The sequence below is a fragment of the Aedes aegypti genome, chromosome 3 (genome assembly GCF_002204515.2).
Source record: "Aedes aegypti strain LVP_AGWG chromosome 3, AaegL5.0 Primary Assembly, whole genome shotgun sequence".
NCBI classification, from domain to species: domain Eukaryota; kingdom Metazoa; phylum Arthropoda; class Insecta; order Diptera; family Culicidae; genus Aedes; species Aedes aegypti.
The window spans coordinates 59,606,019-59,627,647 of record NC_035109.1 but is presented as its reverse complement, the minus strand read 5'-3'; the positions used below and the strand labels follow the sequence as shown (position 1 = coordinate 59,627,647).

Sequence of the window (21,629 nt, the reverse complement as noted above, 5' to 3'; positions counted from 1 at the left end):
TTGACAGATACGCGTATTTCGACCTCAACTGTAAGGCCGTCTTCAGTGTCGTGTACTAGACTCGACTTGAAGAAAACCATCGTATGCACACATTATAAATTAACACTAGGTATTAACGTATTTCCCTACCCATTATTATTTTTTAACTTAAAATTTATGAGCTATAGGTACATTCCATCCCTCTTTTGTTGAAACTTTAAATGCTGAAAGGTACATTACGGGAACGATTAGTAGGTACCAAGTTGAATAGCCATGTATTGCCGTTGCCGTTGTCTCTGTTGAGTAGCGTCGTAGGTACCTGTTTGCAAATTTCCAGACTCTCCGCCACATCCAGTTTCCAAGGAGAAGAAATATTTCTCAAAATTTTGATATCGGCCGTCGTAATTGTATGTCCTTCTGAAAAGATATGTTCTGCCACCTTAGATTTGAAATCGTATGTCATCCCCTTGTCTATCGTCTTCTGAGCTTTTCCTATTTCCGCTAAGTGTTCCTTGAATCTAACCTCGAGAGACCGCTTTGTTTGACCAACGTAGACCTTGCTGCAGTGGGAACAGCTGATTTTGTAAACACCAGCCTTGTTTAGTGTGTTTACCGGATCCTTGGTAGAGCCTAACGAAGTTCTAAGTTGGTTGTCTCTGCTGGAAAATACCAAATCGATTCCGAAATTCCTTAGCTTTGGGCGGAGCTGTTTGCTGATGTGTACGTCGTATGGAATGGAGACTCTCTTCATGGGTTCGGTGATAGGGGTAAGTGTCGTCAAAGCATTCCGAATTCGCTGTCTTTCCTTTTTGTCGATGATAGCTTTTATCGTCCTTTCCTTGTATCCGTTGATCCTTGCCGTCTCGTAGATATATTCCAGTTCCTTGGTCTTTCCGTGTTCGCTGAGGGGTAGAGTCTGCATCCTGTGGATCATGTGGTGAAACGCTGCCATCTTATGCTGGAACGAATGATTCGATGTGTAAGGGATAACTCGCTGGGTGTTTGTAGGCTTCCTGTAGATTTCGAAATTGTAAGTTGAACTTTCTTCCCTGGTGACAAGTAGATCCAAAAATGATAGATTTCCATCCTTCTCCTCCTCGTGGGTGAACTTGATATCCTTGTGTACGCTGTTGATTGTATCCAAAATTTTAGCCAGATCGTTCCGCTTGATAACGCTGAAAATGTCGTCGACATATCTCCACCATTTATCCGGTAATACTCCTTGTTTCTTTAAATTTTCCTCAAAATTCGCCATGAATAGTTCGCACAAAAACGGGGAGAGAGGGTTTCCCATGGGGGCTCCTTTCGTCTGTTTGTAGAAATTTCCTCGAAATTGAAAGTAGTTTTCGTCCATGCACAATCTTGCCAACCTCATGTATGTTCTGACCTTTCCTTTCCATGCTGCATCCGTCCTTTGGGGTAATAACCAGTCCTCGAGAAGATTTAGGGAATCCTTTACTGGAACGCTGGGGAAAAGAGCCGCTACGTCGAAAGAAACCATCATCTCGTCATCCTCGATGTGTCCTGACTCTAATAGTTTCTGGGAGAACTCCTGGGTGTTTTTAACTGACCTAGTGGGGAATGGATTCGGCATACTCTGGAATTCCTTGACTAACCATTTCGCCAGTTTATGAGTGGGGGATCCGTCGGCCGAGATGATTTCTCGCATTTCCTTTCCTGGTTTGTGAATCTTCGGTAGTCCTTTAATCCGTGGAAGAATGGGGTTTGACTCTTTCAAACGAGCCTCGCCAATAATTGCCTTGCAGTCCTTCAGGGTTTTGTCCGTGAGCTTGATGAGTCCGGGTAGTGGATCCACTCTCAAATGTCGGTAGGGGCCTTCGTTGATCTTTTTCGCCATTTGTTCGTCGTAATCCGTCTTGTCCATGATGACGACTGCGTTGCCTTTATCCGCCTTGATGTAGAATACTGGTTTATCCTTGAGTTCTTTCACGATCCTCGTCTCGTCCTTGTCTGCCTTGCTTCGTTGTCCTGTTGTAATGGCCTTTGCTAAATTCCCTAAATCTTCTCGAGGACTGGTTATTACCCCAAAGGACGGATGCAGCATGGAAAGGAAAGGTCAGAACATACATGAGGTTGGCAAGATTGTGCATGGACGAAAACTACTTTCACGGATCCCCCACTCATAAACTGGCGAAATGGTTAGTCAAGGAATTCCAGAGTATGCCGAATCCATTCCCCACTAGGTCAGTTAAAAACACCCAGGAGTTCTCCCAGAAACTATTAGAGTCAGGACACATCGAGGATGACGAGATGATGGTTTCTTTCGACGTAGCGGCTCTTTTCCCCAGCGTTCCAGTAAAGGATTCCCTAAATCTTCTCGAGGACTGGTTATTACCCCAAAGGACGGATGCAGCATGGAAAGGAAAGGTCAGAACATACATGAGGTTGGCAAGATTGTGCATGGACGAAAACTACTTTCAATTTCGAGGAAATTTCTACAAACAGACGAAAGGAGCCCCCATGGGAAACCCTCTCTCCCCGTTTTTGTGCGAACTATTCATGGCGAATTTTGAGGAAAATTTAAAGAAACAAGGAGTATTACCGGATAAATGGTGGAGATATGTCGACGACATTTTCAGCGTTATCAAGCGGAACGATCTGGCTAAAATTTTGGATACAATCAACAGCGTACACAAGGATATCAAGTTCACCCACGAGGAGGAGAAGGATGGAAATCTATCATTTTTGGATCTACTTGTCACCAGGGAAGAAAGTTCAACTTACAATTTCGAAATCTACAGGAAGCCTACAAACACCCAGCGAGTTATCCCTTACACATCGAATCATTCGTTCCAGCATAAGATGGCAGCGTTTCACCACATGATCCACAGGATGCAGACTCTACCCCTCAGCGAACACGGAAAGACCAAGGAACTGGAATATATCTACGAGACGGCAAGGATCAACGGATACAAGGAAAGGACGATAAAAGCTATCATCGACAAAAAGGAAAGACAGCGAATTCGGAATGCTTTGACGACACTTACCCCTATCACCGAACCCATGAAGAGAGTCTCCATTCCATACGACGTACACATCAGCAAACAGCTCCGCCCAAAGCTAAGGAATTTCGGAATCGATTTGGTATTTTCCAGCAGAGACAACCAACTTAGAACTTCGTTAGGCTCTACCAAGGATCCGGTAAACACACTAAACAAGGCTGGTGTTTACAAAATCAGCTGTTCCCACTGCAGCAAGGTCTACGTTGGTCAAACAAAGCGGTCTCTCGAGGTTAGATTCAAGGAACACTTAGCGGAAATAGGAAAAGCTCAGAAGACGATAGACAAGGGGATGACATACGATTTCAAATCTAAGGTGGCAGAACATATCTTTTCAGAAGGACATACAATTACGACGGCCGATATCAAAATTTTGAGAAATATTTCTTCTCCTTGGAAACTGGATGTGGCGGAGAGTCTGGAAATTTGCAAACAGGTACCTACGACGCTACTCAACAGAGACAACGGCAACGGCAATACATGGCTATTCAACTTGGTACCTACTAATCGTTCCCGTAATGTACCTTTCAGCATTTAAAGTTTCAACAAAAGAGGGATGGAATGTACCTATAGCTCATAAATTTTAAGTTAAAAAATAATAATGGGTAGGGAAATACGTTAATACCTAGTGTTAATTTATAATGTGTGCATACGATGGTTTTCTTCAAGTCGAGTCTAGTACACGACACTGAAGACGGCCTTACAGTTGAGGTCGAAATACGCGTATCTGTCAAAGGATACAAACTCTAGTGGAATTAAATGGTATAGTACTAAATTCGGTTTTTTCATCTACTTATAGGTATTCTACTAAACAGCTCGAAGATTTATTATCATCATGGCTACCAAGCGGACGGAGCACAGTATATTCATCGACCTGAAGAGATCTATCGTAAGCACCCAAAAGGACGTGGCATTTCTGAAGAAATGTCTGAAGGAAAAGCTAACACCCGTTAGCCATAGGATTAAGATGGGCCCCCATATCCCACAACATATCAAGAAGACAGCAGAGAAAGAGTACATCACGGCATCGATTAAATCGCACTATGCGAAACTGGACAAGCTGACGACGAGGTGTTATTTTCTGCATTTAAAATTGGCTCAGGAATATCCGGAAGGATTCCCATTATTCCTGACCAAGGTTAAACGAGCGGAAGAATGCGAAGCCGACAGGAAGAACAGGCTACATCGGAAAAAGCTAGCCTCCATGCGATCCAAGACGACGGAAGTTAACTGCGTTCCTGCTCCGATTATAGAACCCATTGAAGATTTCGTAGTTAACCGTTCGACGCAGCAGTTCACAGTAGAGCAATTGACATACCTCAACAAGGGGTTAGGATATGCGGTGACTACGAAGCCTGATGTGGAGAAAATAATCGTAGACATGGAAACAGCAATCATCCAAAACGTACCAATAAAGGACCAGAACACAACGAGGAACATCGTAGCAAAGGCCATTACAACAGGACAACGAAGCAAGGCAGACAAGGACGAGACGAGGATCGTGAAAGAACTCAAGGATAAACCAGTATTCTACATCAAGGCGGATAAAGGCAACGCAGTCGTCATCATGGACAAGACGGATTACGACGAACAAATGGCGAAAAAGATCAACGAAGGCCCCTACCGACATTTGAGAGTGGATCCACTACCCGGACTCATCAAGCTCACGGACAAAACCCTGAAGGACTGCAAGGCAATTATTGGCGAGGCTCGTTTGAAAGAGTCAAACCCCATTCTTCCACGGATTAAAGGACTACCGAAGATTCACAAACCAGGAAAGGAAATGCGAGAAATCATCTCGGCCGACGGATCCCCCACTCATAAACTGGCGAAATGGTTAGTCAAGGAATTCCAGAGTATGCCGAATCCATTCCCCACTAGGTCAGTTAAAAACACCCAGGAGTTCTCCCAGAAACTATTAGAGTCAGGACACATCGAGGATGACGAGATGATGGTTTCTTTCGACGTAGCGGCTCTTTTCCCCAGCGTTCCAGTAAAGGATTCCCTAAATCTTCTCGAGGACTGGTTATTACCCCAAAGGACGGATGCAGCATGGAAAGGAAAGGTCAGAACATACATGAGGTTGGCAAGATTGTGCATGGACGAAAACTACTTTCAATTTCGAGGAAATTTCTACAAACAGACGAAAGGAGCCCCCATGGGAAACCCTCTCTCCCCGTTTTTGTGCGAACTATTCATGGCGAATTTTGAGGAAAATTTAAAGAAACAAGGAGTATTACCGGATAAATGGTGGAGATATGTCGACGACATTTTCAGCGTTATCAAGCGGAACGATCTGGCTAAAATTTTGGATACAATCAACAGCGTACACAAGGATATCAAGTTCACCCACGAGGAGGAGAAGGATGGAAATCTATCATTTTTGGATCTACTTGTCACCAGGGAAGAAAGTTCAACTTACAATTTCGAAATCTACAGGAAGCCTACAAACACCCAGCGAGTTATCCCTTACACATCGAATCATTCGTTCCAGCATAAGATGGCAGCGTTTCACCACATGATCCACAGGATGCAGACTCTACCCCTCAGCGAACACGGAAAGACCAAGGAACTGGAATATATCTACGAGACGGCAAGGATCAACGGATACAAGGAAAGGACGATAAAAGCTATCATCGACAAAAAGGAAAGACAGCGAATTCGGAATGCTTTGACGACACTTACCCCTATCACCGAACCCATGAAGAGAGTCTCCATTCCATACGACGTACACATCAGCAAACAGCTCCGCCCAAAGCTAAGGAATTTCGGAATCGATTTGGTATTTTCCAGCAGAGACAACCAACTTAGAACTTCGTTAGGCTCTACCAAGGATCCGGTAAACACACTAAACAAGGCTGGTGTTTACAAAATCAGCTGTTCCCACTGCAGCAAGGTCTACGTTGGTCAAACAAAGCGGTCTCTCGAGGTTAGATTCAAGGAACACTTAGCGGAAATAGGAAAAGCTCAGAAGACGATAGACAAGGGGATGACATACGATTTCAAATCTAAGGTGGCAGAACATATCTTTTCAGAAGGACATACAATTACGACGGCCGATATCAAAATTTTGAGAAATATTTCTTCTCCTTGGAAACTGGATGTGGCGGAGAGTCTGGAAATTTGCAAACAGGTACCTACGACGCTACTCAACAGAGACAACGGCAACGGCAATACATGGCTATTCAACTTGGTACCTACTAATCGTTCCCGTAATGTACCTTTCAGCATTTAAAGTTTCAACAAAAGAGGGATGGAATGTACCTATAGCTCATAAATTTTAAGTTAAAAAATAATAATGGGTAGGGAAATACGTTAATACCTAGTGTTAATTTATAATGTGTGCATACGATGGTTTTCTTCAAGTCGAGTCTAGTACACGACACTGAAGACGGCCTTACAGTTGAGGTCGAAATACGCGTATCTGTCAAAGGATACAAACTCTAGTGGAATTAAATGGTATAGTACTAAATTCGGTTTTTTCATCTACTTATAGGTATTCTACTAAACAGCTCGAAGATTTATTATCGATATTTGAGTTTTTGTGTCAAAAATTATGTTTTTTAATGCAAAAAAAAATGTTTTTTTACTGTGTGTATTTTTTTTGGAATCTTTATTTAGTTGTCTAACTTTGTTTCTTTACTTGTCTAACAATCGAACGAACCGTTTTTGCTGTGCTGCTTTTTGAATATTTTTGAACCATTTTCACATACACCCTTTTGAAAAGCTAGTCGTGACTCAACTTGAAGATTTGATATCGGAAAATGACGATTTAGATGGAACTGGAAAACTGTGCAAAGTTTCAGCTCAATAGAAAAAAATGAATTAAAAAATTTACCAAATTTTGGTGCTGTTGCTTGGAATCACTCTAGAGTTAATTTTAAGGTTTTGATCTTTATAATAATGAAGAATTTCTGAATCTGAACTGCCCTATTGTTCCTTAATTCTTCAAAGTACAAGCCCTTTGAACTGTTAGAGTGCCCCTCCGAGACTTACCTTCATCACCGTAATGCAGGCTATGCCAATCTTGATTGCTGCAATGGTAAAGCTAGCAAACACATTCTGCAAAAATAGACGCGACATTTCCTCGGTGGTATCAATCGTCCGGTTGTGCCGCTAGGCAATCAATTTCAGTTGCTCGAAAATATGGTCGTTCTCCTCGGCGGTGACCTCTCCATGATAATCGATGTCAGTGGATTGACCCAGAGCTTCCAGCTCCCGCTGCACGATACGATACTGGCTCGAAATCAGTAGACAAACTCCGATGAACAAACCGTCACCGCCGGCCATCATGAAGATGGGAGGATAGGCTATGTAGCACATGATGATGTAGGTGATCTCAAAGACGGGCGATTTGCAGTAGTCGAAAGGGAGCCTGACGTAGTAAAATAATTTTTGCAATAGGTATAGTAAGTTTCTTTTTTATCTTGATTAGGATTATGCACAGTTTCAAAAATTGAACATATTTTTAAGTCCATCTAGAGCGGGTCGAATAACATAAAAATTTGAAAATTTAATCTCCATATCTTCCTTGAAATCTTCATGATAAAAATAGTGGGCACTGTTGTGCTTCTGACATCAGCGTCTGTTCACCAGGATGTGCGGCTCAAACAACGTCTATTCTGGTATCCAGCGGCTGAGCAAGAAATGCTGAATTGCGCACAGCTAAATTCAAGATGGTAGCCCCATCAGCGCGATCGTCCTAGTGTTAGTTGGGACGTTAAATAGAACTGGAACGATCGCGCTCCCGCGAGACCGGAGTGTTGGTATAGGCCCAATAAGCCAACCGTACAAAACCTTATTGCAAATCACAGAGATAATACGACTCGAAGGTGTTGCGGACCATCTATGGCGGAGTGCAGATGGAAGACGGAACGTGGAGAAGGCGGATGAACCATGAATTGCACCAGCTGCTGGGAGAAACAACCATCATCTATCTCTCAAAAAATTGGGACGCTGCGGTGGGCCGGGCATGTCACCAGAATGTCGGATAACAACCCGGTAAAAATGGATCTCGAAAACAATCCGACCGGCACAAGACGACGTGGTGCGCAGCGAGTAAGATGGATCGATCAAATTGAAGACTATCTGCGGTCCATTCGCAGAATGCGTGGCTGGCGACGTGCAGCCATGGACCGAGTCGAATGGAGATGTCTCATACGTACAGCAGAGCAGAGGTAACTTAATACAAATTTATCTTATCAAAGGTATAAATCATTATTCAAACTTAATAAACGAAGATGCTTAAGAAAGAAGATTAATTAGGGGAGGGGATGAGATATCAATCAATTTGTATAGGATAGGATATAGGATTACAGTTCAGTAAACTTTTGCAAAAACACCTAAATGAATTAGCTCAATATGGATTTGTTTACTCAGTAACTTCCTTCATTGCAGCTTGAAAAATAGCATAAGCATGGATATGATAGTTTTGCCGGTGTTAGAATTATTATATTAGTTTTGTTTATGGCTATATCGGTCATGCGACCCAAACGTAATGGGAGTCTGTAGATGATTATTCTAAATAGTGAAAATGAATAGGTGGATAGGCGTCGCAAGGGAGCGACAAGATTGAAGTTTTCATTAGGTGGTGACTATTGAGCAACCCATTCTAGAGTCAGTTAGCATCGCAACGTCCTGTATTTTACCTAGCTTCTCTACTGGAGAAGGGTTGGATCAAAGCTTTGAGCTTTGCTACCAACACAGGCCACAGGTGAGTGCTTCTAGAAAGCCCGAGCAGACGTGAGATATTTTTCCCTGGGTTGCGCGTCGTTTTGCCGGGCAGTGTGTCGTGAAAGCCCAAACAATCGTGATTTTGTTTTTTGTTTTCCCTCTCGGGTTAGGTGTTTTTTTTTTATCTTGAATAGTGAGACCACACACTGGAGAGTGATTTTTGTACGGAGAGCATAAGTGTTAGCTATTTGTTCAATAAACTTTAAATGGTTCGTCACTTCATGTTTATATTTAACAAATAATTGTTTATCATGATATTATCGCTTATCAAAGTGAATCCTGTGACCCAACGATCCTTCCTATTAACAAACATACCTCTTAGTAGCATTTGTGGAGATGCAGAAGTAAACAAGGTCTCCAAATAGCAAAGATTACACACTAATATTCCACTCCTACCCCAATTCCACCTCACTGCGAGAACGTGGCCAGCGCCGTTATTGACCCTGTATAAATAAAGGCACTGAATTATGCACACTGAAGAAGATTATGGCCAATCCTAGCCTAACTTATAGGGTTTTAATGCTAGCAATGGACCCCTTAGTAGCTGAAATTCATTCTCGACGCTTTTCCGCAATGATCCTCACGTATATACGTTTTGTTGTGTCTAACAACAAGTTCAACGTTTTTACTTCATGGTACGCCTATGAAACATACAAAACCATTCGATTTTTTCAGCGAAATATGCATTTGGAACGCCTATTATGGACCCTCCATTTGATTCCCATGTAATCCGGCTCGCTGCCGACGTGCCTATTATGGACCCACCTGGAAATGCGTTTTATGGATCCTCTTGTGTGGTTTCATTTACAAAACTGTTCAAATGTCTGTATTTATGCGTCTCAACTCAAATATTTTGCCTGAAACTGCTGATCAGGCATTAGATATCATCTTCATATAGAGGAAAGATATTATCTCCAATCCAAGAGCGCATCGGAAGGATTCAATCTTTCAATCACATACATCTAGAGATTATCTTGACAATTCTTTGCTATGCAAATCAATTTGCTGATGAATAATTATTCAATAGAGTAAATTGTTGTTAGTATTATTCTTATGACTAACTTTGCCATGTAAATGATGTGTTGTGAATGCTGGCGAATTTCAAAGCCAAGAATGGTGAAATATAGAACTGGATTACAGCTAACCTCTCCATTAACCTCTCTATGTTGGCTGTTTTTGTTCAAAAGAGAATTGAAAGTGAACACTTATATTGTGCTTGCTGTGAATCGTGTCAAATGAAGACTTCTACTTAATGAGATTTGTGCTAATGTACGAATTTCTGCCGCGTAATTTATGACCAGCCCTGTCGTCGTAAAATTGGAGCTACTTAGTCGTCTTGTTTTTTTGGGGGCGTTACTATAGCTCAGAGGGCGCTACTTCTCCCAGGCGTTTATGAGGTCGTTTGTAAAGTCTAATTTCTGATCAAGAAACATTAAGCTGTTTAGCTTTATTAAACAGACAAAATAAATAATCTAAATCATGTTTTATTCTTCTAGTGCATTGTCCCTACAAGGACAGAGACAGGTTTTTATCTCTTAATTTTAAATGGACAATTGTAATGCATTATTTGTTCAATCAAAAATTCAATCAAATCGATGCGTTGTAATTTACTTATTTACCTTACCGGTTAGGGTGAGGCCATGACGGCCGGAGACATCGGGGTCCATGGCTGCCGGTCTTTAGCCACGCATTTTATGAAGAATCCGCAAATGATCCTCAACTTGATCGACCCATCTTGCTCGCTGCGCACCACATCGTCTTGTGCCGGTCGGATTATTTTCGAGAACCATTTTCACCTGGTTGTTATACGATATTTTGTTGACATGCCTGCCCACCACAACTTCCCAATTTTTGCAATGTTCTTCCAGCAGCTGGTGCAATTCATGGTTTATTCGCCTATAGGACGTCTTCATTCTGTACTCCACCGTAGTAATCTACAAAATCTTCCATTCGAAAACACCAAGCGTTGCGATTGGCGTGTTGGTTCTCTGTACGAGGGGTCCATGTTTCGTGCCCATAAATGAGTACCGGTCTAATCAGCGTCTTGTAGATGGTTAACTTAGTGACGAACTTTACTCGAACAAAGAGTTTTGCGGAGTCCAAAGTAGGCACGATTTCCAGCAACGACGTGTCTCTGAATTTCTCTGCTGGAGTCGTTGTTGGCGGTCACCAGTAAGCCCAAGTACACGAATTCTCCGACCGCCTCGATTTCATCTTCATCAATATGACCTCGAGGTGGGGACATGTATCTTTTGAGTCCCTGGTTATCGTACACATTGATTATTCGACACATTGATGTCCGATTCACCTAGCTTCAGACCTCAATCAGTTATACGTATCCGCCATCTTCTCGAAGTTCCGTGCTAGAATATCAATATAATCGGCGAAACTAAGTAGCTGAACGTACTTTCGGAAAATCGTGCTACTCATGTCTGTAGGCCTTTTTACGAGTCGTTTCAAATCAGCTTACTTTAAAGAAATTTGACAGTTCTTCTATGGAGATGACTGCGCGTTTGAACCGGAGCTCCACCGATGTAAACTTTTGCATAGACGGACTTGTCGCATGGAAATGCCTATCCCCGCACTTCTTATCACACCCTCTAAAGTAATGTTGAACAGCAAGATTCGAAGAGACTTGAGGGCGTCCCTGATACTCTGGAAATGCACATCACTCGATCTATCATCGCATTGATCAATATTAACAGTTTGACCAAAAAGCTGTATATTTGCATAATCTGCCATAGCTGGTCTCGATCATATGTATCGTAGGCCGATTTTGAATCGATGAATAAAATTTGTTTAATGATGTGTGGTTACATTGTACTCCCGGCAATTCTGCAACAACAGGCGACTAACGAATATCTGAACCAGATGTCTCTCGTCCTGTGTAGGTGTCCCTGGAGTTGTAACTTAATCCTGTTGTATGTTAAAGAATAATAAACATATTGTTGTTATCATCTGTCGTTTTATTTTTGCAAAAATAAAGAAATGTAACAGTTTTAGAGGTAAAACACTTAAAAAATTGCATTCCTCTTATCAGTTCAACAATAGATTTTAGCAGGCATTGAAACTTTCAACACTATATGAACAATATTTTACTTGAACAATGTTGTTATAAGACTGAGATGCTAAATATTAATTACCATTCCAGGTTAGTTGATTAGCGAATTTATAAAGAGATCGTATATTTTCGTAATACATATCCCCAAACCCTTTTTTAAAGGTCACACCGTTGTAATTTCTGAACCTTTTTTTTAAGTTGGCGCCATGCAAAAGTTTGTTAGTAAAATGCACATCTAATTTAAGAAGGATTTCCTGACACATTCTTAATTTTCGTTAATAAAGTATTGAATTGCATGCCACAATTTGATCAAAAATCAAACGAGATATAAGAGCAACTCCTACTCAGGAGTTTATTGTCTACTGCGTTCTTGTACGAATTTTGGTCGCCTTCAATAGTATACAAATCATTGTCGCAGACGCGGATTTATTTGGATTGACCCAGAAATTCTTCTTGAAGTCCTACAAAGCATTCTGTCCATAAACCACTTTATTTGGTTCTTGTCCAAACATTTTTCAATCGTAGTCTTAAAGACTACGTGTTTTTTTTTTCTTCTAAATATCTGTTCAGATAATTGAACCATAAATTTATTTAATGATTATGAGAAAATCAAGGGATCAGGTGCATTTTGTTGTCCAATAAACAATCATATATTCAACTATATCAGCACACTGGGATAATATTTTCTTATCTTACGTAGAACTGTGCAGAACCATATGCAACAATAAAATTTCCGGAATGTATTAGGGCGTTAGCATGCTCATAACCTCGAGAAGATCTGTGTGAAGCAATATTTAATTACTGAGGGACATTGATACAGCTTAACAGCATCTACATGATCTACGAGAGATACGACCACGTTACTTCAGGGCGTGGATAAAGCTTAGAAATTTCGACTTATGGTTTTCAGGACATTACGATGCACCTGGTCTTCTTAGGATAAGATCAAATAATTACAGGGCCTTGATACAGATTGGAATTTTTAATTGCTATCCTCAGGGCGATCTGAGTTACGGCCAAATAACTTCAGGGCATGAATATCCGGATGCCAATGATACCATACATGGCGCCAAGTAGACGTTGTTCACATGGGATAATATCGAATAACTCCAGGGCGTTGATGCAGCTTAGAATTTTCAATAGTTGTCCTTAGGGCATAATGATGTACCTGATGTACATACGATAAGGTCAAACTACTCCAGTGTGTTTATACAACTTCAATCAATGTCTACAGGGGTTGAGATGTAGATAAGCTACGTGGGATGAGCTCAAATTACTCCAGGGCGTTAATATAGCTTCTAATTTTCCTCTGATGTCATACAGGGCGTCAAGAGGCGCCAGATCTTCGTGGGATAAGGTAAAATAACACCAGATTACTGTATTACTCCATTGTTGATACAACTTTATCTATATAGGATAAATTACTCCAAAGCATTGGTACAGCTTTCAATTTTCAATTAATGTCCTCAGGAGGTTGAAATGCATCTGATCTATATCAGTCGAAATAAAATTACTCCAGGGCGTTGATACAACTTTGAAATTTTGAATGATGTCATACAGGGCGTTAAGTATACTTGGTCTTCGTGAGATAAGGTCAAATCACTCCAGGACGTTGATACAACTTATAGTGTTCAAATGATGTTCCACAGGGCGTCAAGTTACTTGTGATCTACATCTTGTGATGTTAAAGTAACGTCCTCAGGGCGTTGAGGTGCATCTGATCTATGTGATATCTGGTCAAATTATTCTAAAGCTGATGTCTTACAGGGCTTTAAGATCCATCTGGTCTGCGTACATTAAATTTAAATTACTTCAGGACGTTGAGATATCACATAATTCCCATTAGACGTCCTACAGGGCGTCAAGATGCATCAGATCCATGAAGCATAAGATTTAATTACTTCAGAGCGTTAATACAGCTTGGAAAATTAGATTGATGGCTAACAAGACATTAAGATGCACCTAATCTATTTAGGACAAATTGCTCCATGGCGTTGGTACAGCTTAAAATTTGCTATGTTTGTCTTCAGGGGGTTGAGATGCATCTGATCTACGTGAGACAAGGTCAAATTATTTCAGAGCGTGGATACAACTAGGAAATTTCCATTGATGTCATACAGGGGGTTATTTACATCTGGTCTACGTGAGACAAGGTTGAAAAACTGTAGGGCGTTCATGCAGCTTATAATTTCGAACTGATGTCGAACAGGGCGTCAAGTTGGTTTTGATCTACGAAGGATAAGGTCGAATAACTACAGGGCATTTATACAGCTTAGAATTTTCAATAGTTGCCCTCAGGGCGTCAAGATGTACCTGATTTACTTAAGATATGGTCAAATTACTACAGGGCGCTGATACAACTTGGACATTCAATTAATGTCTTCGGGGGGTTGGGTTGCAACTGATGCCCCACAGAGCGTCAAGATGCATCTGATCTTGGTGGGATAGTCCAATTACTCCAGAGCTGATACAGCTTGAAATTTTATATTGATGTCTAACAGGGCGTTAAGATACACCTACTAAGGATTAATTACACATGGGCGTTGATATAGCTTGCAATTTTCAATTAATGTCCTCAGGGGATTGAGATGCACCTGATCTACGTAAGACAAAGTCAATTACTCCAGGGCGTTGATTTCGATTGATGTCATACAGGGCGTTAAGTACATCTGGTCTTTGTGGGACAAGGTCGAATTTCTTCAGGGCGTTGATATGGCTTATAATTTCATTGATATCTTAAAGAGAGTCAAGATACACTTGCTCTACGCAGGGTAAGGTTGAATTATTCTCGGGCGTTAATACAGCTTATAATTTTAAACTGATGTCCTACAGGGCACCAAGATTCACCTCATCTACGAAGGATAAGGTCAGATAACTGCAGGGCGTTTATACATCTTGGAATTTTCAAATAATATCATCTGGGCGTTGAAGTGCATCTTATTTACGTATATAGTCAGCTTATTCAAGGGCTCATGTCATGTTTCAGATGCACCTGGTCTACGTCAAAAGTCAAATTACTCCAGGGCGTTGATATAGTTTGAAAATGTCTATCGATGTCTTACAGGGAGTTAGGATGCACCTAATATCGCTATGACGAATCACTCTTCCTATATTTTTAATGAATCAGGGTGAAAATTGTAAAAAAAATATGAGAAAAGCTTCTTAGTCGTCGACTAAGCGCGACTAAGCAGGACGACAGGGCTGTTTATGACCACGTCGGGTCTAATGATTGTTGCAAATGAAGGAATTAGATAAAAAAATGCTTAAAGTAAGCTTTGTTTGTTTTCCAATCATGGTTTAGCTTTAATGGTACATTTTTTTCTCTTTCATTGTAAACAATAGCTGAACACATCAGGAAATGAAAATGCATTCCCAAGATGTTCTTCGAATGAATACGGTAGTTTTTTACATAGATGAGATAGATGAGTTACCTTTCTATAACTTTTGAACGAATTTTTAATTACTTTCTACTGTTAAATAAATTACTGCATAAATGCAATTGGACCTGGATGCTACATTTCCAATACTGGCTGCCTGCTAAAGTCGAGCTATAGTATACAAATAATAAGTGTTAAATACTGTAAAATTTTTAGTCATGTTAATAAAAATGACTGATTCCGATGTTTGACTATATAAGATCATTCGCAATGCATTCGGGTTTGCGAATTTGTGATATCAGATTTTATAAAAAAATCGCAAATACAGATGCACTGCGAGTGAAACATTATCAGGTTTTGGAAGATGTCACAAATACTGCAAACGTACAGTGCATTCTACTACATACACATATGTTGTCAATTTAAATGCAACTGATGGTTTACAAGATAATTAAAATTGTTGTTATGGTTTTCACGAAACATGGTAATTTTTACCGACTTTTTTATACGCGGTCCCCATGGTAAATCTCACTACAAAATCCGTTTGAGATGAGCGTAGTGTGTAGTCTGCACAAATAAAGTGGCATTGTGCATTTAAATTAAATCAGCAATATGGTAATTTTTACCGCAAGGCTATTTTTAGTGCAGTTTATAGATCCTATGTGTATCGCAGACGAAATTCAACTCGCTCCACTCTGCACTTACTTGATTTTCACTTTAATAACGTTTAATTTACGGAAATACAAAAAGACGTAGATTTAATGAGATTTTCATCTTTCGCAACCTAACCACTACTTCCACTGCTTTTTTTAGGAGGAAAAAAATGACTGAACCACTAATCAAAATAAAACACTACTTGAGTCAAGCTTACACTGATACAAAAACATCGTAAGTAAAAAAAACGGTGTTTTATTTTGTCATTAGAGTTTTTTGGGGAATGATAGAAAATCAGAATTGTTTGATGTGTGTGTGTAAAGTTTTTAGGATACACATTGTAAAACGTAGATTTCGGATAAGGTTTTAATTCTTCTCAACTTTTTTTTTTCTCCAAACCGTTTTATAGTTACCTACTTTGATTTGAAAAAGTAACCGAGACATGGTTTTTGTGCACTCATCCACTACCGTCACCTTTCACACAAAGCACGAGCGGTAAAATGAACTTAAAGTAACACAAAACACGGAGAAATGAATGCCAATACCGGACAAAGTCGTAAAATTGAGAAATTATGGCCCAATCAAGATGGTGTATTAGAAGAAAAGGAAGCTGTTGTAGAGAGTAACGTTTGCATAGAATAACAAATCCTTGAAATATACATGCTTTTTGAAAAAGTAGAGATACTTGTTTTTAATTAATTATGATTCGTGGTTTACGGCTAACCAGCCGAGTGGAAGTTTGACAACTACCGAAAAACTAAACATTACTTTCTTGCTTTAGCTTTGATCACCGTTTACTTAATGGTTTTCAGTTTATTGGTGCTTTTCGGTGATGGTTTAAAACTTCCGTTGATGAATTTTTACGTTTCAACCTACTTTTATTTCTTTTCGGTCATCTTCAGAAACTGTTACACAACATAGAACATAACAAAAAAAAATCACAATTAATATAATTCTTCACAAATGGGTTTTAACAATTTTACATAGAAAACACTTACAATTCCGCCGACCGTTCGTCCGTTGAGGCGGCACACTTAATTCTAATTATCTACGTCGTTTCTCTATGTTCTCGTCCTTCTTGTCGTTGTTCCGATCGTCGTTGTTCTGTTCGTCGTTGTTCGTCTTTAAGTTTACTTATCAAGTTGTTGTATGTGTTTGAGAACCCGTCTACGTCACGTTGTAAGTTTACAGTTGTCTCTCTATTTATCTTAATGTGAACTATTTCTGCTGCTAATCGGCTTGCGTCATGGTTGATCCTCTCTAAGATTCGTGTCTGAGAAAAGTCAAATTGATGCCCGTTTTCTATCGCGTGTTGCGTGAGTCCCGTGGCTGAAGCGTTGGTGCGTATAGAGTTCTTGTGTTGCGCGATGCGCTTGTCCAGTGTTTGAGATGTTTGTCCAATGTATTCTTTCCGTTCACAAGCTCCACAAGGGATGCTGTATACCACGTTGGTTTGCCTCATCGGTGGTATAGCATCCTTGAGTTTGGTGAAAACGGTAGTTTTCACTTTATCACACGGTTTGAATGAAGCAGTGATGTCGTGTTTTTTCAAGACTTTGCTCACCTTCTCGATGTATGGGATAGAAACGTATTTTTTTATTTCCTCCTTTTCCCTCTCATTCTCCAGTGTGTTGTACAGCAAATGAACTCGCTTCTTGATCGTTCGTTGTATCACGTTGTCCGGGTAGTTGTTATTTTGGAGAATATTTTTGACCATTCTAAGGCTTTCTTCCCTCCTTTCGACGTCTGTTAGCTTCAGTGCTCTATCGATCAGCGCAATCATCGTGTTCACTTTGTGAGTGTGTGGACTCTCCGATGTGTAGTCCAAGTATCGGCCGTCTCGTTGTTTCGGAAACCATATTTTCGATAGTCTCTCATCAACTCTCGTGAGAGTGAGATCCAAAAATCGAAGAGACGTGTCGGTTTCCTCTTCGACGGTGAATTTCAGCTTCTCATCAATGGAGTTGAAATGCTCCACCACTTTCTCCATATCCTCTCTTCTACCAACTACGAAGCAGTCATCGACGTACCGTCTGTATGTAGAGAGCGAAATGTTTTTCGCTTCTAGCTGTGTTATGGCCTCCTGTTCCACCTTTTCCATGATCAGGTTCGCTACTACTGGTGAAAGGGGGGATCCCATGGGGACCCCCGCTGTTTGACTGTAGAATTTTCCTTCGTATTGGAAAAAGGATGCTTCTAGGACTGTTTTCATCGCATGTTTAAAACTTTCTCATGGGATCGATGTGTACTCCTGTAGTTCTTCCCACTTATCCTCTACTAAACTGTATACCTTCTCCACCGGGACGTTAGTGTACAGAGACACCACATCTAGCGAATACATGGTGCATCCCTCTGGAACGATCACGTGTGTTATTTCTTCCGCAAATTCAAAGCTGTTGCGCACGTGATGTTGTGTTTTTCCCACAATGTTTCCCAAAATTTCAGCTAGGAACTGTGCCATGCGGTATGTCGCAGAACCTATGGTTGATACTACAGGTCGGAGTGGTCTATTTGGTTTATGGATTTTGGGTAAACCATATATTCTTGGTGGGTGACAGTTATAAATTTTGAGGCGATTTTTAGTTTGTGTTTCGATGTGACCATTCTTCCACCATTGTTCGATGATGGAGTTCAGTTTCTTTAGGATTCTGTTAGTGGGATTTTCGTTTAATGGTTTGTACGTGTTCGTATCACTCACCATTTCTGCCATTTTTGCACGATACTCCGAAGCAGCTAGTACGACGGTCTTATTCCCTTTGTCTGCTCTCGTCACGTACAGATCGGGATGCTCGCTCAAAAACTTTCGGGTGTTTATCACTTCCTTGAGTATCCAATCGTTTTCTTTCGTTTTTGGTTGTCGTTGGAAGTTGACATAGTTGGACATAATCGTTGACACTTCGCCCCTAATTTCTTCAGCTTCGGGTTTCCTTTTAATCGCTGTTTCTACATCGGCTACAAATCTCACATACGGGATCTTCTTTCTGTTCTGGATGTTGAAATTCGGACCTAGAAGCAGAGTTCTCTCCACGAAGTCCGGTAACTCCACCGTAGTCGTGTTCTCGATCCATTCGTTGTTCCGATGTTGACCACGAATTTTCTCCATTTTGAGCGACTCCAACTTTTTCGTTTCCACGGCTTTTGACTTGTTGAATGTGTTTCTTGCGCTTTTTTCCACCATTGTTGTAACATATTGCCCATCCTCAATATTCGTTGCTTCTTCAACTTTTCTTTTCAGGAAATGTTTCTTGCATTTCAATCCTTGTAACGTTCTTTTAGTGTCTATGTAAAATTGTTAAAACCCATTTGTGAAGAATTATATTAATTGTGATTTTTTTTTTGTTATGTTCTATGTTGTGTAACAGTTTCTGAAGATGACCGAAAAGAAATAAAAGTAGGTTGAAACGTAAAAATTCATCAACGGAAGTTTTAAACCATCACCGAAAAGCACCAATAAACTGAAAACCATAAACATTACTTTGCAATTGCAATTGGATTAAATGGACAAATTGATGTGAAAATTTGCGAAAAAGTTACACATCTTCTATGTGAGAATCGAACTCACGACTCCCTGATCTCTAGTTAGGGCGCGTTACCCCTACGCCACGAGAGAACTCAAACAACAATTTTGGTCAAGCATCTTCTGTCCCCCAGTTTTGGACAGCTCGATTTGTAAAATGATATATTGTATTCCACAAAAATGATTATATTTATCGTAAATGGGTAACAGGAACACATAAAACCAAAATTTTTCGAATTATGAATTTAGTGCCTTAAGTGTCCGGTGCTGGAGGATCTCCCCCTACGTACAGTGTAAACAGCACTTATTACGAAAACAGATAGAAACAAACAAAACTATACTGTTTTTTCGGAAACGCCATCGTGATCAACCGCATTTAAATGACATCTTTCTTTCGTATGTTCGTTTTATCAGTCGTGTTGTGAATGTTGAAGGCAAAGGCAGCTGAATGTCAACGAAAATATGTCGACTACCGTGATTGCTCACGACACGCATTGCAATACCTGATCAAACTATCAGGTTGGTTGGTGGTTGTAGAATGTGTGTGATACTTAGATTAGTGACACTTAGATTATATTACTGGGGTCGGTAAAATTTTACTGGGTTTTGGAACTACCGAAAAAGTCAGTAAAATGAAAACTGTCGCCACGCGTAATTAAAAAGCAAATTTCACCATGTTTCATTTTTCATCGATATGTGATATAAAAAGAAAGCTCTCTGCAAAATTTCAGTGAAAAAACTCTGTTTTTCGATTTCTGACATATTTTTTAGTTTACTGACTCAAAGAATGTAGAAGGCGTCATAAGTGTGAATTCTAGACGAAAAGAAATCGGAATTTAGTCCAACAACACCGTGAAAAAAAAAGCCAGAATCCGGCTTTCGAAGCGTTAGGCAGTTCGATGCAGCACAGTATTATTTGAGGTATTTAACCTCTTATTCAGGACTCTTTTTTACCTTATTCAGGTAGCAGAGACTCCTATTAGGATACTCATTAAGATACGTGGGACGAATTTACAATCAAAGACCTTTTTTTTGAAGAAAATGGATAGGCCTATCAATCATATAAGCAATACTTACGCTAATTTGAATGGTAGAATGTAAATTCTTGGTTCATCTGGTTGTTTCACGAAGTGAAACAGCATCGCTGCTACCGGGAGCAAACAGTAGAACACACAAGTCAAATGGGTGAACATTAGCTCCCAGTAAGTGAACTGATATCCCCAGTAAGTCGCCCATTGGTTTATTTTCTTCTCACGCGGTTCCTCACCTGATAACGAAATGAGACAACTTTTAAACATTCTTACAAAAAACACGATTTTCAACTATCAACATACGGTCAAACCATCCTTTCAAAGTGTCCAAAAGCTGTTTCAACTGTTTGCGTTTCCAGATCAGGATGCAACACTTGAGGATTCCCCCGAATCGCGAAGGCGTTGGGCAGATTCCTTCCAGTGCCGGTTGAAGATCCCCTTCGCCGATTTTGATCCACGCGTGCTTTCCCTCCCAGTAGATGAGCATCACTTGGGACCAGTAGTGAAAGAACAACACCAAAAGCATGCCCCAATGGACCAACCGTTCATCACCCGGGTAGTAACCTAGAACGCGAAACAGTCGCTTTTGCAACTGAAACGGTCGGTATTGAGCGGGTCCTTCAGCAAAAGCGAAGCGGGACATTTTTCAAAAACTAATAATCTTAATGAAACTAACTTTAGTCCGATAATGCAGCTTAATTTATATGCGATAAATTTCTCCCTGATTGACCTTGTTGGCATGGTTTTATGCAACGGTAAACTAATCTACATTCGAGTCTAAGCTGTGAGAGAATGTGTCAACAGGTTGCGACCTGTTGGCTAATGATTAATAACGGGTCTCGTGGCCTAACGTTCATAGGTTCCAGTTATGGGTAGTGATACGTAACTGGATCATAAAATATGTATGAATTAGGAGAAATCATACATCGTTTGCATTGGTTACTAATCTATTATTTTTGTTCAAGGTCTTGCTGGATTGTATCTATACCAGTGAATCAAATTGTCATCAAAACAGACGACAAACAAACAACGAAGCAAGCTCGCTTACAACCGTTTTTCCCAACTTTTGCGGATAAGGATACAATCAAAAGCAAAGTTTTCATGATAATCACAGGGCGCAACATTGTTGCAACCTTTTCAACTCGCAATTAATCAAATATTTTAAACATAAAACCATTTTTTATGGATGCTGTTCGATAATGTCTCAATGTTTACGAACACGGAGAAAGTTCTCGAAAATTGCAATGCGAAGCCCAC

The 21,629-nt window shown here is 40.3% G+C and overlaps 1 protein-coding gene across 2 annotated transcripts in view; it reads right to left on the bottom strand.

Moving 5' to 3' along the window:
• The window catches only part of LOC5567873 (odorant receptor 10a), a 29,394-nt gene extending 8,367 nt beyond the window's left edge, over window positions 1-21,027 (bottom strand). The window contains exons 1-3 of one of the 2 annotated variants that reach the window (XM_021853479.1): window positions 20,676-21,027; window positions 20,419-20,608; window positions 6,996-7,374 (exon numbers count right to left, since the gene is read on the bottom strand). In XM_021853479.1, the coding sequence (XP_021709171.1) occupies window positions 6,996-7,082 (87 nt within the window). In that variant the 5' untranslated portion in view covers window positions 7,083-7,374; window positions 20,419-20,608; window positions 20,676-21,027. Of the gene's footprint in view, window positions 1-6,995; window positions 7,375-20,418; window positions 20,609-20,675 lie in introns of those variants that run through there. The other variant, XM_001650903.2, reaches the window with a different exon arrangement.
• Between the last annotated feature and the right edge of the window lie 602 nt (window positions 21,028-21,629).